Raw genomic sequence first — 27,213 nt, 5'->3', positions numbered from 1 at the left:
TACTTTTTGTGCTACTTTATTGAGTCCTTATATCTACCACCCTTATTCCTCCTTAATCCTTTCCAACCCCCCAGTAGGTAGAAGAGAAAGAAGGTGAAAGGTAAAAGGGGACCTTGACCTTTTTCGATTACTTCCTGCTGATTTAAGGTGTCGAGTTCCTTGGGGCAAGTTCAGTCTTTGTCATTGTAAGGACATCTACAATTTCTTCTTCTTTTCACTTTGCTCACAACCACTTGACAAACCACCACAACAGGAGCCAGCAGCAGTGGAGGAACAATAGCCTCCTCAGAGTGAGCTCAGCCCCTCTCAGGGCTCTGCCATTTATACCCCCTTGACAAGTTTCCAGAATTCCAAACATTACACACTCATAGTAACTAGTTGCAGCTGGCAAAAGCACACCCTTGCTAGAGCATGAGGCAAATCATAGTCACCTGCTGCGAGGTAGTCTCTTATCCCACACCTAGGATTAAAGCAAAACCACATTCACATAACATAACTGGGTTTCTAAAAGAAACCAGATTCTCATCACATACAAACTCGAGCACACACACACACACACACACACACACACACACACATTTGCGCACACTATGGCCACCTGTCTTGCTGAATGGTTGTGAGACTAAATGCAGGGCATGCTTGGCTCAGTTCTATTTCCATCTTTCTCCTCTTTCCTTCTTCCTTTATTTGTCTTTTATTTTCTTGGACTTATGATCAAACCAAGGGCCTCCCCTATCAACAACTCAGTCTACAACCCAACTGTCCATGGCCGATGGCACCAACTTTGGGTTGCCATGGAGACATGCCTACCTAGATATCTCCTCCCTGCTAGTCCTCTGAGATTCTGGGTTTTCTTCGGTCTCTTCCTGTGCTCTGAAGCTCTCACTTTGGTTCATTCCAGCTGCTGTCGTCCTTTACATGCAGCAGGGGAAGTTTCCTGGTCTCCTCCCTCCTTATAGCCAAAGGAAAAATGGGCAGAAGTAGCAGGGACTAGGTGTGTGGATTAGGGGACTCACTGACTCTCAACACAGCAAGATTCCAAAGGAAAAAGGAAACAGGGTCTCTCTCTCTCTCTCTCTCTCTCTCTCTCTCTCTCTCTCCATCCCAGCTGCTGTTCTGTTTCATCCAGCCACAAGATGTACCTCTTCCTGTGGTCCACTCTGTATGTTACACACCACATCATTCAGTCAGACTGGTTTTTGGTACCTAAGTATTTGTGTTCAAGTAACCTTTACTGCACTTGCTGCAGTTGCCGTTCCGTTATGCGCCTGTTTGTCCCTTCCTGCCTGGTTTATAGATTAAGCTTTACCACAGAGCAGAGCATATGCAGGCTCAGTGGCATCTGTAACTTCAAGCATCATCTGGATGCAAAACTGTCATCTTCACACTTGGAAAACCAGACAACAGCACCACCAAAAACAAAAAACAAAACCCCAAACCCTGCCGTTTTAGGTGACTCTACTATTTGTGTTCGGGCTACAGTTACAGCTCTCCTTGTCTGTGCAGGGCTTGTGAGTTCTGGCTGGACAGGGGTCCAGGGGTTTGGAACGTTCCCTGGAGGATAAAGTTGGGGGGATGCTAAGGTATACTATTCTTTTACCCCTGGCTCTGGCTTTCCTTGTTAGACAGGAGACTTGGAGACTTCTGGGTGGGACAGAGCACAGCAAGCAGGGCTGGAAACTTTTCAGGCTACTGGGTCAGAGTGTCAGGCTCTCAGAAAAGCCAAGCTTACCATCCAGTCCTGGTGGGACTTTGACAAATTGTCTTGTAGCAGGGAGGATCCAGCCCAGCTATGGGCCTGGGATGCCAGGGGAGGTGTGTGGTGATCTCTCTGAGAGAAACTCTCAGAAGGAGGCTGCAGGGCTCCTCCTCAGACACTCTAGCTTCTCCCTCATTGTTACCATGGTTGCCACACTTATAGCCCTGGGAGCTGACAGCCAGTTTATGGCCTTCTATAAAAGCGCTCTGTAACCCTGGTTGTACTGACCAGGCAAGAAAAGACCAGCCATTTGATTGTAAACGAAGTAAAGATGGTTAACCTTTGGCCTCAGATATGGAGTCAATGACCTTAGAGGGAGGTTAAATATTAATGACATGTAGATAAGAGGCCCACCTGTCACCGTGTGTCATCAAGGGGATCCGGCGGGGAAAAGAAGGGGAAACACAGGTGAGAACAGCAGAAGGACACAGTGTACCTCTGGAGGGCCGCAATGACGCAAATGGAGTCTGGTGTTATGTCTCAGAAATCTGGGGCAAGAAGGTGATACGGAGGGCACCTATCTCTCAGGAACTCCATTGGGGCCCCCTTACTTTGTGTCCTGCCAAACTCAGCCCCCAAGAATTCAAACAGGGCGGAGAGCATCCACCCTTGGCACAAAGGCCCTGTGTTTAAGTTGTAGATTCCACAGCAGAGCCCTGCATTGGCCCGGGCCTTGGCTTCCTCCTGGTAAGGCCCATATGAGAGTGATATGACAGACACAGCTTCCTGACAGCAGAGAGTAAAGGCTTCTTCTTGCTGTGTGCAGGCAGGGGCCAGAGGGCCAGGGTGGTGCAATGCTGACGATGTATCTCCAGGTGGAGCAGACAGCAGAGGCCTGGGGCTCCCTTCATGCAGAGAAAGCCCCGTGAGATGGCATCTGCCCAAACAGCTTCTACCTGCAACCTCAAAGAGAAGGCTCTGTGCCATTCGTTTTTTCTCTGGGCCTGTTTCCAGAAGGTTCTGTAGAGACTGTTCATGTCTGCCCTAGATAGTCCAGTTCTTGCCTGCAACAGTCTCTAATCCATGAGAAAACGCCCATGAACCATTTGAGAACAGAAGGAGGCACTCCTCGTGTTTCCAGATTTAAAAAAAAAAAAAAATCCCAGCAGGAGACAGCAGCCAAGAGCCTGCCCATGTGCTGGGTGCCACAAAGCAATTCCCAGACATTAATGCCATCCTTGGCACCACCCCAGAAGGTAAGCGTGATGATGCCCATTTCATTGATGGGGAAGCTGAGGTCTGAGCTCACTCACTTCACTTGCTTGAAGTCCTGTAGATGGTAGAGAGGCTGGAATGTGACCCCAGACAGGCCGAGATGCAAAAGCCTTTGGCTTCCAAGGCGCCATGCTCCTTTCAAATGCTTTTCACTGGACGCCTGACTGCAGAAAACCTTTATACAACACCCCTCACCTCCTGATGGATTAAGGAGTCACTCCTGGGTGGAGCCTCTCACAGTAGAGCAAAGAAAGGTTCCCTGCCTGGGAGTGAGCCTCCACTGCACTCTGCTCTCAAGTCTTGCTGCTGTGTGGCCTCTGGCCTTGGCTGAAGTGCCTGTCACACTTGGTCCCCAGCTTCCAGTCCAAGAACCTTCAGAGACAGTGAATGCCTCACTCTTGGTTGAGGGAGCTGAGTGGCTCTCCAGATTTCCCTTCATTACCCCACTCTGTGTGACCTGCCTGCTGGGCCCTGTGCCACAGGCTATTCGCACACGCCGCCTGCCTGTAGCTTCTCCACTAGAGACTTCACCGTACATTTGTGTTCCCACGTGGGGCCCAAATCTTCCTCTCATTCTCTTGAGGGCACCCACCCGGGGCTGGGCCCTAGAACCTGTGGCTTAGTGGGTGTGGGGGTGTTAGCTGGGTGGGGCAGAAGGAAACTTAGGCCTGCTTGCTCCGATCTCCCTTCAGGATTCCCACTGCACAGTCAGGGCCAAGCCTTTGAAAAGAGAGTCCAGTTCTGTGGACTGCTCCAGCTCAGAGGCTGCAGTGCTGGGGCACATGGCCTCAGTCTCAACCGCGGGACCCTCATCCTTTGGACACACAAGGGAGTCCAGTAGGCCCCAGGGACTTGGTCCCTCGTCTGAGGGGGAACATGAGACAGAATGGACGTGCAAAGGGAGGGAGACAGGGTGGCCCTCTATCTGCACAGAGGACAGGAGAGAAAGCGCCCCCTTCAGGTACCGTGGTGTCTCTGGTTCCTCACTGTGCAGTGTGTGAAGGTCAGGTCCTCTGTCTGTGCAAAACCCCAGAGGTGAGGGGAGTGATTTTGGTCTCTGTGCCTCCCCTTCACCTAAGGAGGTGACTTTCTGTAGAGAAAGGTCCCCTGGGAGACAGCTTCTAACAAGTGTGTCTTCCTGGAGTTGACCTTTTGTCTTGAGGTATTTGGGAGTGGAGAGGATGCCTGGGGTAGAGTCTTTGCAAGCATCTTCCACACACACAGCATAGGAAGCAGGGCAGCTGTCCAGAATGTCCTGCGGGTCATAGGTGGCAGGCCTGGTCTTCATCCCCTGTTGTGGTGAGTAGAACAGAGCTTTGGCATCCGAGGCTACCTGAGGCGCATAGGAAGGGGGCTGGACCTCAGGGACAGCCTTTGGAGCGTAGGATGGTGGGGACAGTGTCTGCTGAGCTGGCACATTGGTAGGTTGCAGGATGGAGACATCTGACTGCCCTACATAGGTGAGGTCAGACAGGCTCTGCCGCCACACAGCTCCAGGAGGCTCCCTGGGCCCCGACACCACCACTTGGGAGTACTGGATGGGCTGAGGCAGACTGCTGGGGCCACTAAGGTCCAAGACGGGGATCAGTACGTGCTCTTGGATGAAGCGTAGTGGTTGAAAGGTCAGGACACGCTGGACGTTCTGTGGGGAGACAAGAATCCACGCTTTAGGACATGCTCTGTGCTCTTTCTTTTTTGTTTGAAATGTGCTCTGGCGCGTGGTGTGTGTGCTATGTGTGCGAGGACATGTGTGTGGAGGCCAGAGACCCAATATCTTTGGCCATTTTCCATCTTATATGACAAGGTGGGGTATTGATCACGAGCCCGGAGCTCAATGGTTTAGTTGGTGTAACCAGCTACCTTGACCCGAGAATCCCCCGTCTCTGCCTTTAGGGCACTGGGACAATGCATTGGTGTGCCACCCCATCCTGCTGGCTTTTATATGGGTTCGGGGATCCTAACTCTGTTCTTGAGGCTTGCTCGGCAAGTGCTTTACCCACTAAGTTGTTTCTCCAGTCCTGTGGTGGCTTTTCGTTTGTTTGTTTGTTTGTTTGTTTGTTTTTGATATGGACAGGCAAGGCCTTCTGAGAAGGTCGTTAAGGCATTGGGGGCTCCATTCAAGATGTGCATAATCTACCCTCCCCTGCCCACAGACTTCCCTTCAAATAAACCCAGCCTCTGAGGCACCTGAGGCAGAAGGATCTTGAGTCAGGGTCAGCATGGGATACATAGTAAGACCATGTTTTATAAACTGCATCAAACAAGTAAATGGATGTTGAGACATCTGAGGCCCAGGTTACATCTGACAGAGTGAGTGACTTAGGGTCCACTTGTTCCAGGTGTTTGACAGGCGGGGACAGAGAGGGCCATCTCAAGCTTGTGGCTGTACTGCTCTGAGGTTGGAAAGGATAGGAAAATAGGGAAGGCCAGAAGAGGTTGAGAGACCATGGTAGCCAGGAACGCGGCACTATGGGAAATGCCCTCTGAGCCGTTCAGATGGAGAGAGTTGTCTGGAGGGCCATGCTGCTCAGTCTGAGGCTCTGAAGGGAACCTTGCTGCTGGGGCAGAGGTGGGGCCCACAGTCAGTTGGGGCCGCTGATGAGACATGTTGACTCCCTAAGGGCTTAGCACTAAAACTAGGAGTCAGGATCTGAACATTGGAGATTGCACATTACTGTCTGAAGCCTGGATTCTCACACAAACAAACAAACAGACAAACAAACAAACAAGCTGGCAGTGGGTGACCATGCAGAGCAGACCTGGGCTGCCCACATTGGGGTGTTTTGTTTTGCTTTAATTTTTGTTGTTGTTTTGAGCCAGGGTCTCACTATGTAGCCCTGACTGTCCTGGAACTTTCTAATTAGACCTGGTTGGTCTCAAACTCAGAGATCCTCCTGCCTCTGTGTCTTGAGTTCAAAGGTGTGCCCCATCATGCCTGGCTATTATTTGTTTGGTTTGGTGTGTGTGCATGTGCATGTGTGTGTGTGTGTCTCTGTGTGTGTGCATGTGAGTGTGCATGTGTAGTCCAGGCGAGTTCTGAGCTGGATATATAACCGAGGATGACCTTGAGTTCCTGGCCTTCCCACCTACACCTTCTTTGACTTCTGGGATCACAGTACTGGCACCACAGCGCTGGGGGTCAAACCCAGGGCCATCTGCATGCTCGGGAATCACTCTACCCACTGAGCTGCACTGCCAGCCCTTGTTATAGTTTGTGAGACAGGCTCTCACAATATAGCCTCCACCTTCTAAGTCCTGGAATAACAACCACTACACCTGTGCTTTTTGGTTTTCTCCTCCTTGTCATCCTTCCCCCCCTCTCCCTCCTCCCCCTCCTCCCCCTCCTCCCCTTCCTCCTCCTTCTTGTTTTTTTGTTTTTTGTTGTTGGTGGGGGTGGGGAGCTTTGTGAGACAAAATCTCCCTGTGTATCTCAGGCTTGCCTGGACCTTGGGATTCTTCCGTATCAGCTTCTCTAGTCCTGGGATTACACAGCTGTGCCCACGCACTGACTGCCAGCTCTCCATACACATAGTGAGGTGCTCTGCAGCCCCGTGGAGCAACCCCCCATGGAGCCCCATTGTCAGCCCTCAAGACCTGCATCCCCACCTGGCTCCGATGCTCTCAAGCCACAGGGCATCCCTGTTCAGTCCCACTGCCCCGGCCACATGCCTTCCTTACACACCCTGGCACCCACCAGACCACCTTGGTCAGCCCTGTCTGCTTTGTGGCACATCTTTGCACTGCTCAGGGACTCCCTGTCTTCTGGGACTTGGAGGGTCTCTCTCCAAGTGGCCCCTCTCTAGCCCCAGGTGGGTGACTCACCAGGGAGTTAGGAGGTACAGGTGGCTTGGTGATGTATTTGTAGCCCAGATAACAGAGCAAGCCGACGAGGAAACCCATGGAAAAGAGCACGGCGCCCGAGAAGGAGTAGGCCCACGTCCGATCTGCAAAAGAGGACAGGAGAAGGCTGTGTGAGGCTAGGAGGTCTCTGGGCCCTGTCCCGAGCAAAACTGATGTGACCGTCACGGGTCAGGGTGAGTTCTTCACCATCTTCAAACACAAAATGCATTGTTAGGGATATAGTTCAGTTGGTGGTTTGCTTGTGTAGCATTCACAAAGGCCTGGGCCTGATAAGGCACCATGCAAACAGGGTGCAGGTTTGTAATCTCAGCACCAGAGAGGTAGAGACAGGAGGATCAGGAGCTCAAGACAACCCTCAGGTATGGGGTGAGGTCAAGGCTATTCCTGACTGGCTTAAAAACAAAACTGAGCTAGAGTGAAGGCCTCTTGTGGGTCCTCAGAGTGGTTCCAGCTCTCATAGCCATGGGCCTCAGCTGGCGATGCATGTCCCAGCCCACACGGCCAGCTCCTTCAGACTCCACATCTGGATACTCTCCAGTCATCCATGGGGCTCAGAACCTGCCCATTAGCCAGTGTCTGCCTTCAGCAGGAGGCGAGCCCAGTCAGGGAACAGGCTCTGCCATAGACATGGGGTCTTCCAAGTTCCTGCTATTCAGAGTATGGTCTAGAAGGCTCTAGAACAGTGGCTTTCAAGCTGTGGGTGGTGACCCCTTTAGAGGTCCAATGATGACCCTTTCACAGGGGTCACCTAAGATCACTTTATGATCATAACAGTAGCAAAATTATAGTTACGAAGTATCAATGAGATCATTTTTATGGTTGTGGGTCACAACAACATGAGGAACTGTTTTAAAGGACCACAGTGTTAGGAAAGTTGAGAGCCACTGTCTTGATGGCTCTGTCACTTGCTGTTGCTAGGGGCTTTTCCATCATGTGTGTCAGAGGAAGAGCTTCGGGAAGGAGGGTGGTGAGCAGGCTGGGTCCCCTGCAGCTAGGGTCTAAGGAGCATTCTGCTCCCCCAACAGGGGTTAGACGGTAGACTGAGGAGGACCGGTGTCCTCTGTGTAAGGTAAGGAGCTTGGCGTTGGAGGAAGGGGCCTAGAGAGGTATCAGCCTCTGAAAAGCGGGGGAGGCTGAATAGTGCTGACACTCTGACTCCGTGGTGGAGGACTGGCGCTTCTGACTCTGTGTCTCCCCTTTGTCTCGGGACAGGCACAGAGGGTTCTTGTCCTGACCTGTCCTGCCGTCAGCCTGAATGGCACTTGGGAATGGCTTGGCAGGGAGAGGCTAGTGGAGCTCTAGTGACCGGATGTTTACATTATCTGGGGTCCTGCCCCCTCCCATGTTGCCTCCTTCTTTTCATGACCGCCCCCCCCCCTGTAACTCCAGCTGGCCTCAGTAAGGGAGTCACTGAGATCTCAGAACCGTGACCTTTAGCTTCCTCCAGTCCAGGTCCTTGGGGGTGGGGGATCTGGGTCAGACTGAAGTAATGGGCTGGCCCCTGTCACTGGCACCCCTGTCAGTCACTGGCACCCTTGTCATGGCTACAGTGAGAAGAATCATGCCATTTCAGTCAGGGTGGGACATAACGACAACTTGAAGATGAGGAGCAGCGACATCCACTCTGAGCATCCCCCTGCTGTGCAGCCCTCTCTGGTTGGTCCAGCATCTGTACTGATTGCCCGTGGTTGGTTATTGAGTTTTTCCTGCATGCTGAGGCTCGCCCGGCGAATCACAGAACACACAAAGGGACTGGGATGTTCTCCTCTTCCCAGCAACAAGGCTGACTCTCAGAGAGGTTCAGTGACTTGCCAAAGGTCACACAGCTCCTCAGTGGATGAGTGCCACCCCAGAGCATATCCCCACAGACATTGTACAATCATGCCTCTGTTCCCTCAGTTGTTAAAAAAAAAAAAAGATGAAGTGAAACAACTTTGAAACCCTTTCCTCCACCAAGATGCTGGGATGATATTCTGTAACTCCCAGGCATCCTTGAGAAATTAAAGCAAAGGGTTCTGGGATCTGGGCAGAGGCAAAGCCTAGACTAAGATTGAGGTCAGTCCTCAGGAGGCTGAGGCAGGAGGATCAGAAGCTGGAGGCTAGCCTGGGCTACAGAGGGAAAACCTGTCTTACAACAACAACGACAAAAAATCCAAACCCAAACAAAACCTGTGTGACAATTCAGGCCAGCTCTCGTGAGGTCAAGCCTACAGGAGGGTGGGTGAGGAGTGGCCTGTTGTGGTTTCCCTTCCCCCACCCTGGAACCTGCTTGCTCTAGGGTGGAGTTTCCTGCTCATTCGTTCTGCCACGCCTACTGCTGGACCCTGCTTGGAGGCACACACGTGTTCATCCTGCTACTGGATCCCGAGATTGTTTGGCGGGAAATCGGGTTCCCTCCCCCTTCCTTTATAACTGAGTGTCTGAAAAAAGTAAAATTGAGCTTTGATCAGAATGCTGTCTTAGCTACATTTCTTTCTCTCGCCGCCTAGCCCCTCTTCTCTTCCAGGTTTCCAAAATGCCTTTCCAGGCTAGAACCCAGGCTGTGATCTGCTGGCCGGACACAACAGCCTGTCTGCCATCCAGAAGCAGGGTGGGGTCGGGCTGCCTGGGGACAGGTGACACATATCTAACGAGGTCGGGGTGAAGGTCAAAGATCTCATTAGACATGCCCCAGCTTGGCACCCACAGAGTGCTTTCTGTTCCCATCCCCCTGCCTGCCAGGTTCTATTCTGGTGCTTGGGTCCCTCACGAGGGAAGGGCATGCCTCGTGCTTTCGGCCAAGTTTGGCTCTCCTCCAGCCTCTCCTCCTGCCAGAGAGTGCCCTGGGATTCAGGCAGAGTAGCCAGTGTCTTGTGGGCTTACATGGGCTGAGTTTCTGGGTAAAGCTGAGGACAGGGACCGCTTTCCACCCAGGGCCATGCACTACTGTGCAGGTCTCAAACTGAGTTCCAAGGTAGACTATGATTGGTGGAAGTCACCTGAACATGATGGGTTGGGTGCCCCCTCCCCTATCCTCATAGACATCCCTGCCCTCTGACATCACCGTCCTATCCTAACTGACAGCTTGAAGGGTCACAAGTCTTCTACTTGCTTGGGAACATAAGCCTAACCAAAGAACAGACGCTCCTCTGAGAGAGGGGGCTTTTGTGAGTTTTTGCTTTCCATTGTTGGGAATGGAACCCCAAACCTTGCCTGTGCTCTGTCACAGAGCCATACCCCCAGTCTGTTGAATGGAGGTGATTGAAGTGCCCGCCTGCCAGATTGTGCGGGAGTCGTGGCTCATAGTGTGCTCCCTGGTCAGCCTGGCAGAAACATGAGCCTTCATCATCACCAGTATGGTTCCTTGGCTTTGAAGACAGTGAGGATCATTTTATCCTCTCTATCCCCACCCCTCACACCCCCACACCCCTACTGTATGCTCCTTGAGTTGATAATATATATGTTTGCTTTGCCAGAGTTTACACAATGAGGAGAAAAATCCAGGCGTTGGCTGAGAGAGGTGATTAAACATTCTCTAAGTGAACTCATCAGACGGCTCAGCTATGGATAAACAAACATCAATCTTAATATGACACCACCAATCTCCAAGGGTTCTCAGAGCACCGCTAAGCATCCCCCTGGTTACAGGGAGGGAGGAGTGGGGTTAAGCTGTGCGCGCAGGAATCCTCCCTGCATGGCCTCAGTTGAACTCACCGGGCAGCGTCTTCACTCGGCACACATAGGGGGCACTCTCCTTGGACAATATCGGAGTCAAAATTGTGATGGAGCCGAGGAACTCTGTGTCGGGAGTCAGGCCAAGGAACTCATATTCTCTCTGTTTGCCTTCAAGGTGCTGAAATGGACAGAGAACCCAGGATGACTGCACAGACACACACACAAATGCACACACACACACACTCAGACAAAAACAGACACACAGACACACTCAGACAAAAAAGCACACACACAGACATGCACATAGACACACAGACACACATACACATACTCAGACAGACAAAAACAGACACATAGATACACACACACACACACACACACACATTCAGACTGTCAAAATCAGACACACAGACACATTCAGACAGACAAAATCAGACACACAGACACACAGACACATACTCAGACAAAAATTCATGCACAGACATGCACACACACACACACACATACACACACCGTGCATATGCGCGCACACACACACACACACACACATGTTCTTTCTTCCTTCTGACACTATCATGACCCCATGAGCCCGCCCGGCTGGGCAGCCCTCTGATGGCTTTCATTCTGTTCTCTGGTCTTCTTTTATCCTCAGTTCAATAAACCCTCAAGCTCTTCAAAGCCTCTCATAGAACCTGGCCTGTCACATTGCGACAGCCCGTGGACACCAGCTGCTGTATGGACATTCCATCGTGATTGCCACCATCGTCCCCACCCACCTCTCCCCGGCCTCCTCCATCATTAACCCTGCCCCCACTCTTATGTTCCTTTACCCTTCTGCCCGATCTGACCTGCTCTCTCTAGCCTGGGTTCTGCTGTGGCCCCTTGCTGGTCACTCATCTCTAGCTTGGTCCCTGTCCACTGGCGCATTCATCTTGGCATGATCTTTGTAAAAGCTTCTAGATTTACAGGACTCTCCTGCAGAGCCTCGGTTGCTAGGCACATGTTCACAGGGCAACATCAAACCCCCATCCATAGCTGCTGCCTGGCTCAAGGCTCCAGGAAGGCTGAACTCTTTACCCATCTTCCTCTCTGCTTGCTAAACGATCTCGTTTGAACCTGTGGCCTCTGGCTACTGATGGATGACCCTGAAGGGTTTCTGATGAACGAGACAATCCCCTTTTGGGTGGTACCAGGCAGGCTCCTCCACATGGCATGTTCCCAAACCCAACCCCATGTCTGCTTCCTGTTCTCAGATTCTCTTCACAGCATCCAGTGTCCCTCATCTTGGAGGTCTAAGCTCAAAGCAGTCCTTGCTCTGCCCCCACTCACCCTCTGTACTAACAGCTTCTCTTAAAGGAGCAGGGCTCTATTCTTGCTTTAAACTCTGTGTTTCGGCCGTGCTTTCTCTTCTCAGGACACATGGGAGCCAAGGTTTAAGGAGGGAGGTTGGTACATGCACACCTGGATGCAGGTGTCTTTGAAAGCCAGGCTCCACTGGAGCTGTTCTTACCAGCAGTTGTGAGCCACCTGATTTGAGTGCTCAGAACTGAACTCAGGACCCCTGGAAGAGCAGTCTATACTCTTAACCACTGAGCTATCTCTCCAGCCCTGCTGTTCCTCTCTCTGCTTTCTGTTTTCCGTTTATGAAAAGCCTTCTCTGCCATACTTTCCTGCCACCATGAATTCTGCCCAAGTACCACCTCCACAGACTGAGTCCTCTGGAACTGTGAGCCCAATGGCAAAACTCTCCCCTTTAAGTTGTCCTGTCAGGGATGTTGGTCATAGCTATGAAAAGGCACTTAATAAAAATGGGGGAGGGGGAACTGTCTAAAGGTGCTGGAGAGTAAGCAACAGAGGGAATTCTGGGAGATAAGGGAGGGATAACTGCTCGGAAAACTTTTAAATGTCTTTTATCCTGAAGGCAGATTCCAGCCCACACTTTATGGGGTGGCTGAAGCCTAAAGGCCATGCCATCTTACTGGTTTGGAATAATCAGAGGACAGAGTTTGGGGTGACCACAGTATCTGGAAAATGAGGGGCCAACCTTAGACAAGAACGCCCTGTGGAGGAGGCCCAGGTTCTCTGTGTGAACTCAGCTCTATCCCTTAATGCCTTCAGATGCATACTGCATGCATGAGGCAGCCTCCAAGCCTAAATAAAATTAAAGGACCAAATAGGGATGTCAGAGCCTGCAGTTCAGCCGGGTACTGAAGCACCACAGAGCGTTAGGCGTGGCCGCAGTCGGGAGGTGGAGATAGTACATTGCTGCCAGTTCGAGGCCAACCTTAGCTACATAATGAGTTTCAGGCTAGCCTGGGTTGCAACAGAAGACTTTGTTACTTACAAACAAACAAACAACATAACCAAATCCAAAAGAACAAAAGACTAATACACACCCTTTGGAGCTTATAACATAATCCAGAGTCACTTCAACATGACATTCATAATATTCAGGATTATAATATTCATAATTTTTAAATCAACTGTAAAACTGTATTCAGAGAAGTAAAAGAAAATATGCTGACAATGAATAATGAGGGCAGGCAAGATGGCTCAGCGGGAAAAGTGCTTGCTGCCAAGCACTTTTGGGGATCTAAGTTCAATTCCCAGGAATCCACATGGAGGGAGGGGAGAACAAACTCCTGCCCATTGTCCTCTGACCTCTATACTTGTACCTTGGCACCCGTGCACGTTTTGCACATACACACATAGAGAAAACACAAATAGAGCGGGGTGGTGGTGGCGAACGCCTTTAATCCCAGCACTTGGGAGGCAGAGGCAGGCGGATTTCTGAGTTCGAAGCCAGCCTAGTCTACAAAGTGAGTTCCAGGACAGTCAGGGCTTCACAGGGAAACCCTGTCNNAAAAAAAAAAAAAAAAAAAGACAAGACAAACAAACAAACAGATGACTTCAGGTCTGGGCATGTGGGGTGCTCGCCGAGCAATAGCAAGGCTTTGAAAGTTTGATTCCACATATTACAAAAATGGAAAGAAAAGAATGAATTCTTATGGCGTATGAATTGCCTCAATGAAAAAGGCCTGCCAGGTGGCTCAGTGGGTAGAGGTGCTTGCCTCCAAGGCTGATGACCTGAGTTCAAAGCCTGTCNTGAGAGTCAACTCCTACAAGATGTCCTCTAACCCCTGCACACACGCTGTCACACATGAAGGCCCATTCACATACACACAGGATAAATCTTAAAAGAGAACCTCTGACAGAATATTGTCTGCAGAGATGCATGATAGATATCAAGACCTAGGTTAAGGATAAATGGCTATGAAAAGGGCACCAGGGCTGGATAGATAGCTCAGACATTAAAGGCTTAGGTTTACAACCAAAACTCCAAGAGGTCCATTCTGAGTACCCGCTTAAGAGCCCATGTCTCCAGCTTCCCTTGTGGGGCCTGGCGAGAAAGCTCAGCACTTAAAAGACCTCACTAATCTTACAGAAGATTCAGGTTCAGGTTTTAGTACCCAGATGATGGCTGACAGTCCCAGGGGGATCTGATGTCTTCTTCTGACCTCTAGGGGCACCAAGCATGCATGTGGTACACAGGCATATATGTACACATGAAATAAAACAAATCTTTAGAAATATGTATATTATATATATACACATGTACACATATACACATACATATATATGTACGTATACATATATACATACACAAACACACACATATAATACTACAAGGAGACTGGAGTGGCAATATTCATATCAGATTAACTGAACTCCAACAAGAGACAAAAGGGGGGATTTCATCATGATCAGAGGCCAACTTATAAGAAGATAAGATAATAATGAAAGCAAATGTTTAATAAGGGTTTTAAATGCATAAGAGAAAAATGACACAGAACTAAGGGGGAAATATAGGGGCTACCATCGACTGCATGGCCTTCTGGGGCTCAGTATGTAATGGGGGACTCCCTTTGTTAACAGAGTTTCTCCTTCTCTGACCTTGACTGGGGTACTCTAAGCCCTGACACTTGCCTCTCCTCTACCTGAGGAGTGCCATGTAACCTCAATTCGTTTATAGGATCAATTTCTTGTCTCCTGACAAAACCTGTTCAGCCAGCACCTGCGATCCCTGAAATGCTTGCCCATGGTAAGGAAGTAGGCCAGGTACCCTAAGACCCCAGCCAAAGACACCCTGAATGTCCCTACCCTCAGTCCCCCCAAAATTTATAAGACTTCAGTCACCCTAAGTAAAGTTGATCTGCCTACTGACAAGCAGTCTCGGTGTGGTCATTCACAGTATGCACTCATAGGGATTCCGAGTGCCCTGTTCAACATCTCTGCTTCCACTGCCCTGGACTGTATCAGCGGGGGTGGGGGCGGGGCGGGGGTGGGGTGCATGAGAGCAAAGAGACCCACAGGGAAAAACAAACTCACATGCATAGCTAAAGAGTTCAGGATTCTCATCAGCTGAAAGAAAAGCACACATAAGCACACACACACACACACACACACACACACAGAGGCATATCAGGACACATACAGATGGGAGGAGCCCCATTAGCCTCCAGTATCTAGTTGGTGTTTGTAGAACATAGTAACCGCACCTATGCCTTAATCCTCCAAACACACTTGCTTTGTTTAGAAGCCAAGCAGATGGCAGGCCATAAAGTAAACCTTCATGAGTTTAAAAGGACTAATTCAGATAGAGCAGGCTCACGAACTACAGGCTAAATTTAATTAAAAATCAAGACTCATAAAACCTTTAGTCCAACCCCAAATATTTATCCGAAGGAGTTTTTTTTTTTTTTTTTTTTTTTTTTTTTTGTTTAGGGCGAATCCTTTTTTTATATATATCTGCTCCTGTGACGACTGAGTAGATTAGAATTCCTCTACCACCTGAACCCCAGGCCTCCACAACATAGTCCCAACAGCGTCCTCAAACTTGTGTCCCATTATCCCTCCACACCTGAAGTTCGCAACCTTCAAGGTTGAGGGAGGAGTCCCCTGTGGGCTGGCCACTAAAATCCAGGTCTCGGACAGGCAGCTACAAACATATGAGTGGGGTGTGAGGGGCCAATGATCACCAATCTCATCAGCTTGATTGAATTGAGAGCCACGTAGAAGACTCATGAGGCTGTCCCTGGGTGTGTCTGTGAGGGTGGGTCTCAGAGAAAGTGGATTGTCAAGGTTCTGACCTAATAAATGAATCCGTCCCTTGATGGATTTGTAGTCTGACGGCCTCACTAGGAAGCAGTGAGGGGTGGGAAGTGAATCCCACCTCTTCTGGAGGTAGTATGTCACGGGAAGTATATCCTTGAAACCTGAATCTTGTCCTGGCCTCTTCCTGTGTCTCCTATCTGTGTTTCCTGCTTCAATGATCTGCCCTGTTCTGCCTCATCCCTCCCACCTTGCCAGCTGACGCCTCCAAGACTCCAAGCTGAAAGAAATCCTTTAAGTTATTTCTGCCAGGTGTTTGGCCATGGTGATAAGAAAACTAGTGCTGAGCACCCAGGAGCTGTGTTTTGAGCAAGTACCCTGGGAGGTTCTGACGCCACCGGTCCAAGGCACAGGCAGGACCACTGCCTCTTGTGGCTTCACACTCCGGCTCCAGTGGCCAGCTTTGTGTTTTTGAAGAACACTGTACAGGCTCCTGCTTCTTTCTCTGATCACAGCGCAACACTGGAGGCCCACCGCGGTGAGAGCTTTGATCTCATCTCAGGGGTTATCGCTGGAACACAGTCCAGCGAGTGGCTTAAACCTCGATGAGCTCTGGATTCTCACCTTGGAGATGAGATGGAGATGCTAGTGCCCGCTCACTGAACTGTGACGGAGATAAGCAACATCCTGTATGCCTCAGAAAGTCGCTTCGACATCCCAGAGTTTCCCACAAGTCTCCTGGGCCGAGCAGTCCTGCAGTCTGTTCTGATTCTTAGCCCCTCCCCCACCCTCTAGGTCATAAACTCTTTGAGGGATTTTTTTCTGAACTACAGAGGAGGAAATAAGCATTCAGCCAACTGAGTCACAGGTTAATGGTACCTGCTGGGGACTGTATAAGACGGAATCATTTGCATATCGTTTGACAGCTGTGTCTGCCTGTAGGACCTGCCTTAAACCGCATCCTCACACGGTTTTCCCCCAAACACTTCCAGGAGTAGAGGCTGATGTTAAATCTGCTGCCCGAGAATGGTCCTGACTTCCTGACCCTCCAGCTTCCGTCTCTGAGCTTGGGTTATAGGCACACATCACCACATTTGGTTTCTGTGGTTTTGGGAATCAAATCCAGGGCTTGGCACATGCGAGGCAGGGACTCTACTAACAGAGCTACGACTGCAGCCCCGAGACACCAACATTTTCTAAAGAGAATGACTGGGGATATCAATAGAAATGTATTGCTCTCTGGGATGTTAAAGGATACTAGGTAAGAACTAATAAAGCTTTCTGAACCAGTGGCATGTACCTATAATACTAGTGTCGGGACAGGAGGATTGCTATGAGTTTGTAGTGAGTTCCAGACCAGCTTGAGACAGTGATAATCTGCCTCAAACAAGCAAAACGACCAACCAAAGTAACAACCAAACAAAAGAAATCTTGTCCAATAAATAAGACAAATTTGCATGGCACAAAACTGATGTCTTGCCTCTGCAGGGTTTGTCAGAGCTTCGAGCAGGCGGCTTTGTATGTGAACCTAGAGAGGGAGGTCTTGGCTCATCACACACACACACACACACACACACACACACACACACACACACACACACACACCCCGGCATCCTAGGAGCCCCGCAAGGATATTTTCTGGGAAGTGCCATTTTATACAATGTATCACTTTTGCTGAAAGCAGCCCAATAGGCTTGGGAGGGAATGGGATTCCCAGGTAGGGATGGGGCTTGACTTATATTTACCATCTGGTAGGTGTGGTTGACGTGGAGCTCTAAGCGGTAGAACAGGTCATGGAAAATCTCCTCCAGGGTTAGCTGGTGGCCATCTTCCGAGAGGACGGGTGTGAGTGTGGGGTGGACCAGCATCTGAATGGACCTCACTTTGGGGATACAGGTCACATCAGGTGGTTTGATGGTAGCTAGAAAGGGAAGAGAGAAAAATCCCAGGATGCTTTGCAGAACAAAAACTAATTCAACATGTGAAAAAAGACCTTTGAGTGGCAGGTGTCCAAGAACAAGGCTAGCCCAGGGGTGACAGAGGGTGAATGGGAGGTACCCAGGCGGGAAAGCAGGCGACACCCTTAGTTTTGCCTCATGCTTCCTATTCCTAATGTCCCTGGTGTGAGTGTGCTGGAACACCTGTCCCTTTCATCTGCTGCAATGACAGCTTTGGGCTTGTCAATGAGTAATGAGTCCTGAGAGAGTCTAAATTATCCCAGGCCCGGTGCTATGGCTTCTGCTTGCAAGACTATGCTCTTTCACGATGGAATTTTCCAAATGACCCTCACTGTTTTACAGTGCCTTAAAAGTGGTGTGTGTGTGTGTGTGTGTGTGTGTAGGCCAGAGGAAGTTGTCGGGTTTATTCTATATGCACAGGTATTGTGCCTTCATCATGTCTGTCTGTGTACTACATGTGTGCCTGGTGCCCAAGGAAGCCAAAGAGCGCTTCAGATCCCCTGGAACTGAGTTCAGATCTGCCATGTGGGTGCCTGGAATTGAACCCGGGTCCTCTGCAAGAGCAGCAAGTATTCTTAACCGCTAAGCTAGCTCACCAGTCAGAATGTTGAGCATCTTGAGTTAGGGCCTCCCGTTGAACTGGACGCTCATTTCAGCTAGCCTGGCTTGGCCACTGGGCTCCTAGGGTTTTCCTGTCTCTGCACGGCCTTCATGGGGATACAGCCATGTCTGTGCATGCAAGCATGACTCTGCCTGGACATTTTTATTTTTACTTTTCTACATAGGTGCTAGAGATTCATAGTTATACAGCAAGAGCTGACTGAGCCATGTCCCCACCCAGTCCCTGCATACTCTTTTGATAATATGGTGACAACTATGGCTCTTTACTCCATGACAATGTAAACATACAAAAATCTTACATCCAATTCCAAGGATTTGTGTATCTCATTTGTCCCGAATCTAATTTGTACAAGTCTAACAGTGATTTGTCGTACTCTAAGAACAATCTAGCCAAAAAATGTTTGCTCCAATAAGATTGAAAAGGGGAGATAGGGTTGGCAAGATGGCTCAGTGGGAAAGGGTGATTGCCACCAAGCTTGATGACGTCAGGTCAATCCCTGGGTGCCACGTGACAGAATGAAAGAACAAACTCCTGAAAGTTGTTCTCTGACTTAAACACACACAAACACACAGATACACATGCCTACACACACACACACACACACACACACACACACACACGGATGCACAAATAAATAATAAATGTAAAAAAGGAAATCTTAAAAGAAAGAAAGAGGGGGCTGGTGAGGTGGCTCAGTGGTTAAGAAAGAAAGAAGAAAAATGAAAATAAATGTCCTCAAAAAAGGAAGGGAATTAGGATTCCATCATAGAATGAGTTGTTTCACAGCCATGGAAAATCAGGCTGTGGAAAATGTTTCGTAGTATGGCAAAGTCATGAAACCGTTACATAATGGAAGAAGGGGTCCCAAACAAGACTTTGACACCAGCTCAGGAGGCCGAGGCTGACCTGGAGCATCAGATTGGCCTGTGTGCATGTCTGTGGGGCATTTTCTTGGTTGCTAATTGATATAGGAGGGTCCAGTCCACTATGGGCGGTTCCATTCCTAGGCAGGCAGGACTGGGCTATATAAGAAAGTTACTGCGGTTCACAAAGCCTATGAATAAGTCAGAAGATAGTTTTCTTCCATGGTTTCTGCCTTGTGCCCAGTATTCCGCAGTGATAAATTGGGATCTGGATGTGTAAACCTTAGTTAAGCCCTTTTCTCTCCTTTGGTCAGTGTTTATCACAGCAACAGAAAGCAAACTAGGGCATTACTATTTTGAGATTAGCCTGGGCTACAAAGTGGCATCTAGGTCAGGTAGGGCTACAGACTAAGACCCTGTCTCAAAACACTGGAAATGGTGACTTCGTAAGTCAGTCAACATCACCACATGCCTAGCTTGTATAGGGTTTGTCACCTGTTATTTACTCATTCATTCATTCATTCATTCATTCATTCATTCATTCAGCAATCGTGTATGGGGCCTCTTCTGTGTACCCAGTGCTGTGCTCATGTATGGCTGGGAACACAGTGGGCCCTGCAGGCTGTCCTGAAGCTCACGTCTTTGTTGGGGAGGTTGAGAATATAAGCAAACCCAGTTTTTCTTTCTTGTGACAACATCAACAGAGCACAGGATCTCTTGGTGTCTGTGCGACTTGGTTCTGGATTACCTTGCCAAAGCATAAAACCATTGTTGTCTTAGTCCTTTGTGTAGAGTGGCCCAGTTCCATGCTCAACCCAAACATGTCCTTTGTATATTGACAATGGGTAATGCCTAATACTATGTAAGTGCTATGTAAACAGATGTGTATCACCCAGAGATGTGTGAACAGATGCAAGGCAGATGCAATATTTTCCCTCAAATAATTTTCATTTGCATTTGGTTGCATCAGAGGGCCACTGGGATAAAGAATACACACATAGAGGATAACTAATGAACTAGGCTAGCTTTGACTGACTGAGATCAGGTGGTCAGGGCTGGAGGCAGGAACTCTCCTTGGAATCTAAGTTGAGCTAAACCCTCAGACCTGGGGAGCAGCATAGGCGCCCAAGCAGGGACCAGCAGCGAGTGGGGCCTGCTGACTATGGAGTGTTTCTCCTGAGGACTGGACTAGGCAGGGCTGGTGGGCCATGGGTAAGAAGCTAATCTTCTCTAAGTTCACCAGCAAGGGAAGGGTTGGTGGGCTTTATATCCTGAAAGGGCAGGCAGGGTACCACTACAATGGAGGAATGAAGCAGGAGTCCTGGCTTGGGGGAGGGGGAGCATCCTCTAATTTAGGAAGTTTTGAGTAAGCATAGAGAAAAGAAACAACCCCCTGGGGTGTTCCCTGGCCTTGGAGACACCTTCTCAGAAAGCCACATCCTCTACTTGCCCAGGTACAGAGACCTGCTGGGTCCCCATCCACTCCAGAAGATCTGAGAACTCCCCCTTCACCCAGAATTTCATCCTCTTCCCTCATCTCAGATGTGCAGGCCCCCTACTTACTGTGCTGCAGCGAGCTGAAACGATCAGTCATCTTTGTGACCGGTGGGACTCCCGCGCTGACCGCCGTGACCTTGGCGTAGTAAAACTCGGTGTGGTTGCGGGTCTCCATAGTCAGGTTGCAGAACTTCTGGGTGATCCGCTGGCAGCCCGCCTTGGCCAGCCACTTTCTCTCTCCGTACCTGTGAGCAAAAGCAGGCAGGGTGCCCAGTGAATGATCAGCTTTGCTAGGCCTGTGGTTTATTTTTATTTTTCAAGATTTATTATTATTATATCTAAGTACACTGTAGCTGTCTTCAGATGCAACAGGAGAGGGCGTCAGATCTCATTACGGATGGTTGTGAGCCACCATGTGGTTGCAGGGATTTGAACTCAGGACCTTCGGAAGAGCAGTCGGTGCTCTTAACCACTGAGCCATCTCTCCAGCCCAGGCTTGTGGTTTATTAATGATGATGAGGGAGCCTGGCATTTACTCAGCATCAAGGCTGTCTGTGTGGACACAGGTCAGCTCTCATAATGGTCCTTATAGGGGTGTGTGTTGTTTTCGAGGGAGCAAGCTATGCTCAGAGAAAAAAAACTGTGCCCAGTGCTTTGAAGTGGGCATACAATGAGCCAGACAGAACCCTGCCAGCTTGAGCCCATGCTCTGTGGTCCTTGCTACCCAGCCCTTTAACAAGCTTTGTGAGCCCTAGTCTACAGGTGAGGAGACTGGGGCTCAGAACTAGGGCGTGACTTGCTACACGGTGAAGTGTCAGGACTAAGAAGGGACCCAGCCTTTGCAAACACACTGGAGCTAGACACAGGCAGGAGGGGTTGGGTGAAGTTTCCAACGGACCTAGACTATTCTCGTGACTATCAGTTATTGGTACTGTATCAGAAAGAGGATATACATGCTAGTGATGTCATCTTTCTCCATATGAGATCCTGTGATGAGCATACCGTCATCACCTGCACTGGACAGACGGTGAAACTGAGACTTAGAGAAGTCTCATTGGAGCTGGCTCTCACACTCAGGCTCTATTCACTGTCCTATTAACTCTAATTGTTATCGTCCTATTATGAGGGAAATGTAGAAAGGCTTTATCTGTGTGCGGACATTTGGAGCTGGGATGTCCTGGAGGAGCTCGCTGCAGAGCAGGGTCAGGAGGGGGGTCTGGAGGGATGAGATACTTGCTTCTTATATTCCACACTGTAGACGGTGTCAGAGGTGCTAGTGGGCCCACCATCCCACGTCAAGATGTTCTCAAAGTTGCTGGACTGGAATTTCACGTGTTGAAGGAGACCGGATATGTCCACAGTAGTGTGAGCTGCAGGAGGTGGAAGTGGAGTGAGTCAGTGGGTTTGCAGACTGCAGACCCCCACCCCCAAACTTCAAGGGGAGAGGCACCTCATTCTCAAGCATGGGGGAGGGGCACCTCATTTTCCTCAAGCATGGTTTGCATCCCTTGACATCAGCCACCTATGTGTTCCCGTCAATGTCTTCTGAGTACCTTCCCACCCCTGTGCAGCGGTCGGTACTACCTACAAAAGGACGTTGTTTACTTGGTGGTCACAGTCCATCCTCCCTCCCTTCTCCCCACCCCCACCCTAGTTCCTGGCAACCACAAATCTATACTATTTCTCTTAGGATTTTCCAATTCCCCCCCACTCCCATGTCTGGCTTCTTCTTCTTCTTTTTTTTTAATAATGTTTCTCAAGATTTATTAATAATATGTATAGAGAAGAAACTGTAGGATCATTTATTTTATGTATATGAGTACACTGTAACTGTCTTCAGACCACCAGAAGAGGGCATCAGATCCCATTACAGATGGTTGTGAGCCACCATGTGGTTGCTGGGAATCTAACTCAGGACCTCTGGAAGAGCAGTCAGTGCTCTTAACCACTGAGCCATCTCTCCAGCCCTGTCTGGCTTCTTTTATTCAGCACGTTTTCAAGTTTCATCCACAACATGGCATCAGTAAGCACTTATTTTCTTAAGACTGGATAAGACTCCACTGTGTGGGTGTGGATGTATCAGATCAGGTTCATCTATCATCAGTTCACGGACATTTGGATTTCTACTTCCCTCCCACTTTGAATAATGCTTATGTGGCCATTTGTGGAAAAAGGTTAAGTGGATAGTTAGTTCTAATTCCCTTGGGTATTCATTTGGAGTGGATACAATTGTGTATATAATTCTCTTGCGTACACATCTTGGAGGTTCTATCTTTAGCTTTGTCCCTCCCTCCCTCCCTCCCTCCCTCCCTCCCTCCCTCCCTCTTCTATCTTCTACAGTACTGAGAATGGAACCCAGGTCTCTGACATCCATAGGTGAGCACTCCGCAGCGAGCTCCAGCCTCAGCCTTTATTTTTTAACACTTGAGGCAATTACCAAGGTGTTTCCTAAAGTCGCTACAGTGTATTCGTTTCTAGCCCCGCCCCCAGTAGTAACTGGGCTGTCAGATTCCTTTACATCCGTGTAAATACCGTCTCAATTCACTTTTTCAAAATATACAGTTTATTTTTATGTTACATTCATTGGTGTTTTCCTGCATGTATGTTGGTGGGAGAGTATTAACAGGAGTTACAGACAGGTGTGAGCTGCCACAGGGATGCTGGGAATTGAACCTGGTTCCTCTAGCTAAAGCAGCCAGTGCTCTTTAGCACTGAGCCATCTCTGCTGAGCCAACTCTTCAGCCCTCACATTCACTTTTTAACACTGAGGTTGGCATTCTTAGTCCTATTTCAGAGTTCTCGAAATAAAAGCTCCAAGACTGCATGTGTCCAAAGTCAATCACTTCACACAGGGGTATGGAAGGGATTATGAATTCTGGTGAATTCCTTTCACACCACTCCCTGCCTACCAGCCATGTGGCCTCCTTAGATGGTGTATTGGCTAGTTTTGTGTCAACTTGACACAGCTGGAGTTATCACAGAGAAAGGAGCTTCAGTTGAGGAAATGCCTCCATGAGATACAACTGTCAGGCATTTTCTCAATTAGTGATCAAGGGGGAAAGGCCCCTTGTGGGTGGTGTCATCTCTGGGCTGGTAGTCTTGGTTCTATAAGAGANGTAAGGAACATCCCTCCATGGCCTCTGCATCAGCTCCTGCTTCCTGACCTGCTTGAGTTCCAGTCCTGCATCCTTTGGTGATGAACAGCAGTATGGAAATGTAAGCTGAATAAACCCTTTCCTCCCCAACTTGGTTCTTGGTCATGATGTTTGTGCAGGAATAGAAACCCTGACTAAGACAGATGGCAAAGACACCTTCTATACTCAGACCATGTAGAGGGCAGGATGCTGACATACAGACTGGATCACCATGGGGAAATTATTTAAGCAATTTGATCTCCGCTCTTCAAGTCTAGAACGGGGACAGTTTGACTCACTTAGCAACAGGCAATCATGATGACAGCAGCTGCTGACACTTTGGAAGGACCTGCCAGCTGCCAGCCACCAGTCCAGGCCACTCTACTCACGACTGCTCTCACCCTCTCTAGATGCTGACTGCCGCTGCCATTCCCATTTCATGAATGGGAAAAACCGAGGCTCATTCAGGGCTGCTCAACAGTGTCACAGCTAGCATTTGACAATGTCCCAGGGCTACATGGGCTGCATGACTGAGCAGTGAGGCAAGGCCTGTGGATGTGTCCAGCACTTCACAGGACTCTGTCCTGAGTGTAGGAAAGTATGTGGGAAGAAGTGTCCCCCTCTACCCCTGAAGAGGGGGTATTAGTGGTCTGAGCCCCAGTAGGGGACCAGTTCAAGGAAGGTGGGAAGAGAGAGAAAGACAGAAGACAGTCTGAGGAATTTACAACAGAACTAAGGTATATCTCAGAGATAGAGTACAGCTTAATACACATATTGGCTTCAACCTTAGCGCCCCAAAACCCCAAGCCCAAAGCAAAACTAGAACCTGTCCTTGCGTTGGCTATTGTTTCTAGCCCAGGCTATTTTGCTCAGACTACCTCAGCTTTAGACAAGGAGAGTGCTGGTCAGGCCTGTCCCCTGTGTGACCAGGGAGGGGCTTGCTGCTTCTAAAGCAATGCCCCTGTCCATGAAGAGCCCTCGGCTCACAGTGCCCTTCCCTCAGTCCAGACCTGGCCTGTGGTGAGAAAGAACGGGCAGAAACTAGCAGCAGAGCTGCCCTGGCTCTGAATGCACTCAGAACAGCCTGGTTGGCAAGGGTGGGAAAGAGACAGGTGCAGAGCTCTGTGCAGGCCTTGAGAACATATGCTTTTGATGTGTATATGCCCGCCTCCTCCACGATTGACTACAGCCACCAGCAGCCAGACGGGCAGAGAGGAGGATGGCTATTCTTACAGTCCAAGTCTGCATGGTTCTTTCAGGAGGGATCTGTGGGCTGCAGGGGTGAGGAGGGCAGAAGATGGGAACGGCCCATCCCTACAGCTGCAGGTCCCCTGGTCACACCACCCTGAATCTGGGTCAGTCTGGGGCAGCAGCTGTGGCCATCTTTGTTCTTTAGTCCTCCCTGAAGCTCACACAGTGGGACCTCAGGGACAGGGTTCGAGTGTTCCTACTACTTTGACCCAATGTGACATCTGAGCTGAGTCGCCCTGAGATGTAAATAGCATTCTGCTTGGATCCTGGGCTGAGCAGATGCGAGGCCAGTTCTAGAGTACTCTGCTGGGGTTCACAGGCTGGGGTTAGAGAGACCAGCAGAAGGAACATAGGTTTGAACTGTGGCTTTTGGGTGGACATGGGGGTGAGCCCCAGGCAGGAGAGAGGGGGTAGATTTGAGAGAAGGCTGGGGTTTGTCTGCAGTGCGTTTAACCTCCCCTCCTATGGTTAGACTCTGCTGCAGAGCATGCTGGTACTGGGACAGTCCTGACTAGGATGTCTAGGCTAGGAGAGGCTGGGGACTGAGGCTTGCATACCCCAATAAAGAATTGGGGGGGCATCAGGGGAGGGGAGGAATGGAGGAGGGTTTTCTGAAGTGGGCTAAGTGATCTTGGCAGAGCCTCTCCTAGCTTAGGGCACTAATCAGCCTTCTTCTCCCTCCTCCTCTTTTTCCCTCTTTAAATCTGTCTGCTTCCCGGCCTGTGTTGTCCCTACACTTCCTGGTTGAAAGTCTACATTGTGAAACCTGGAAAAGGAGACCTGTGGTGGGGAGTCTGGCTGTCTGGCGGCTTTATAAAAGACAGGTTTCACATCTGTGTGGAAAACCAATGTATCAGCTGCCCTAGGAGCTAAGGAGAAACACACCATCTACAGTGACCTGGAGCCAGCCAGAGAGCTGGGGCCGGAGCCTGTGTCTGTGGCTAAGGCTAGGGTTCTGCCACCACAGGGCTCCTTTCAGCTCCCTTTTCCCTCCGTCTTAATGGGTCAGGAGATCCATGGCTCCACCCTGGGATGTAAAAGAAGATGATTTAGAGAATTTGGGGACTGCATCTAATCTTCGCAGTCTGCCAAGGGCTGGAAAGAAGCTTTGCCAATGCTAAGGATGCATACACACTGTTTGGTCAATTGGAGCCAGAGCAGTGCTCTTGCGATCTCTCTCTGTCTCTGTCTCTGTCTCTCTTGTTTTTCAAGATAGGGTTTCTCTATCCCTGTCCTGGCTACTCCCTCTGTAGACCAGGCTGAGATCTACCTGCCTCTGCCTCCTGAGTGCTGGGATTAAAGACCACCTGGCTGCAGGTCTGTGTCTTTAGGGACCGCATTAAGCAAGAAGGTCCATGAGATGGCTGGACCATTTCCTTCCAACATGCCTCAGCCCTGCCTCCTGAGAGAGAAGCCCTGATTCCATTCAGGAGAACAGATCAAGCCCCTGTCTCATGTCTCACAGGTATGAACCCCAAAGTTCACTTGATGAGACCTGACAGCCATAGTCCTTAGTCGCATTTGCACGGACACTCTGGTGACTTATTGCAGCCTTCTGGCGGCTGCTGGAGAGACGTGGTTTTTTTTACTGATCCAGTCAGAGGGGTGTGAGGAGACATGAATGGAGACAGTAGCCTGACACCAGCTTTATCTAGCCTGTTGTCCCCTCCTGAATGATAAGCAGAGCATGAAGCGGCACCCCTGAGGCCAATACTCTACTTACTCAGCACCCCGAGTTCAGACAGCTGGTCAATCAATGTCTGCATACTTGAGGGTCAACTGAGTCCCTTTAGGAAGCCAGGTCTGGGGTACTCTCTTCTTTCCAGCTACCTGGACCAGGTCATCTCCATCTCCAGGAAAACTCGCCACCCAGTCCAGTGCCAGCCGGGAAGAAAATGAAACTGGCTGCTAAGAGACTCATGGGGCAGGAATAGGCAACTGTGCTCCCTAGCTGCTGGGGTAGGAGGATCTGAGGACAGGTCGAGAGGTACTTACCGGCCAGGGATCCCACCGTCAGGATGGTCAGTAGTGTCTTCATTGGGTCCCTCCAGGGCCCCTTCTGGCCTCGGTTCTGGACCCCTGCACAGAGGCTGGGGTGTGTATGAAGTCTTGCCGCTTTGGCAGCTGGCCCCGCCCAGCCCAGGGCGGGGAGAGAAGAGCAGAGTAAGACCTGGGCTCGTGGGGGCAGGGGTACAAAGGTGCCTAGTCGGGTGCTGAGGAATTCCAGGACCTGGGCGAGATCCAAGGGAGGTTCCTTTCTTGGGTGCAGACAAGGCACCGGCAGCGG

General features: G+C 49.9%; 1 protein-coding gene across 2 annotated transcripts; it reads right to left on the bottom strand.

Annotated features, from left to right (window-relative positions):
* Window positions 1-27,175, bottom strand: Il22ra1 (interleukin 22 receptor subunit alpha 1). Of its 2 annotated transcripts, XM_021160048.2 has the most exons (7): window positions 26,922-27,175; window positions 21,779-21,911; window positions 20,608-20,786; window positions 17,347-17,522; window positions 10,529-10,667; window positions 6,797-6,918; window positions 1-4,616 (listed from the first exon to the last, which is right to left on the bottom strand). In XM_021160048.2, exons 1-7 carry the CDS (start codon window positions 26,962-26,964, stop codon window positions 3,663-3,665), a joined length of 1,746 nt encoding a protein of 581 aa, XP_021015707.1. In that variant the 5' UTR covers window positions 26,965-27,175; the 3' UTR covers window positions 1-3,662. The 2 variants fall into 2 exon arrangements, with proteins under 2 accessions (XP_021015707.1, XP_021015708.1); XM_021160049.2 differs by lacking the exons at window positions 21,779-21,911; window positions 26,922-27,175 and adding an exon at window positions 21,701-21,758.
* Between the last annotated feature and the right edge of the window lie 38 nt (window positions 27,176-27,213).

The sequence above is a fragment of the Mus caroli genome, chromosome 4, assembly GCF_900094665.2.
Source record: "Mus caroli chromosome 4, CAROLI_EIJ_v1.1, whole genome shotgun sequence".
NCBI lineage: Eukaryota > Metazoa > Chordata > Mammalia > Rodentia > Muridae > Mus > Mus caroli.
This window is presented reverse-complemented; position numbering and strand designations above follow the sequence as displayed.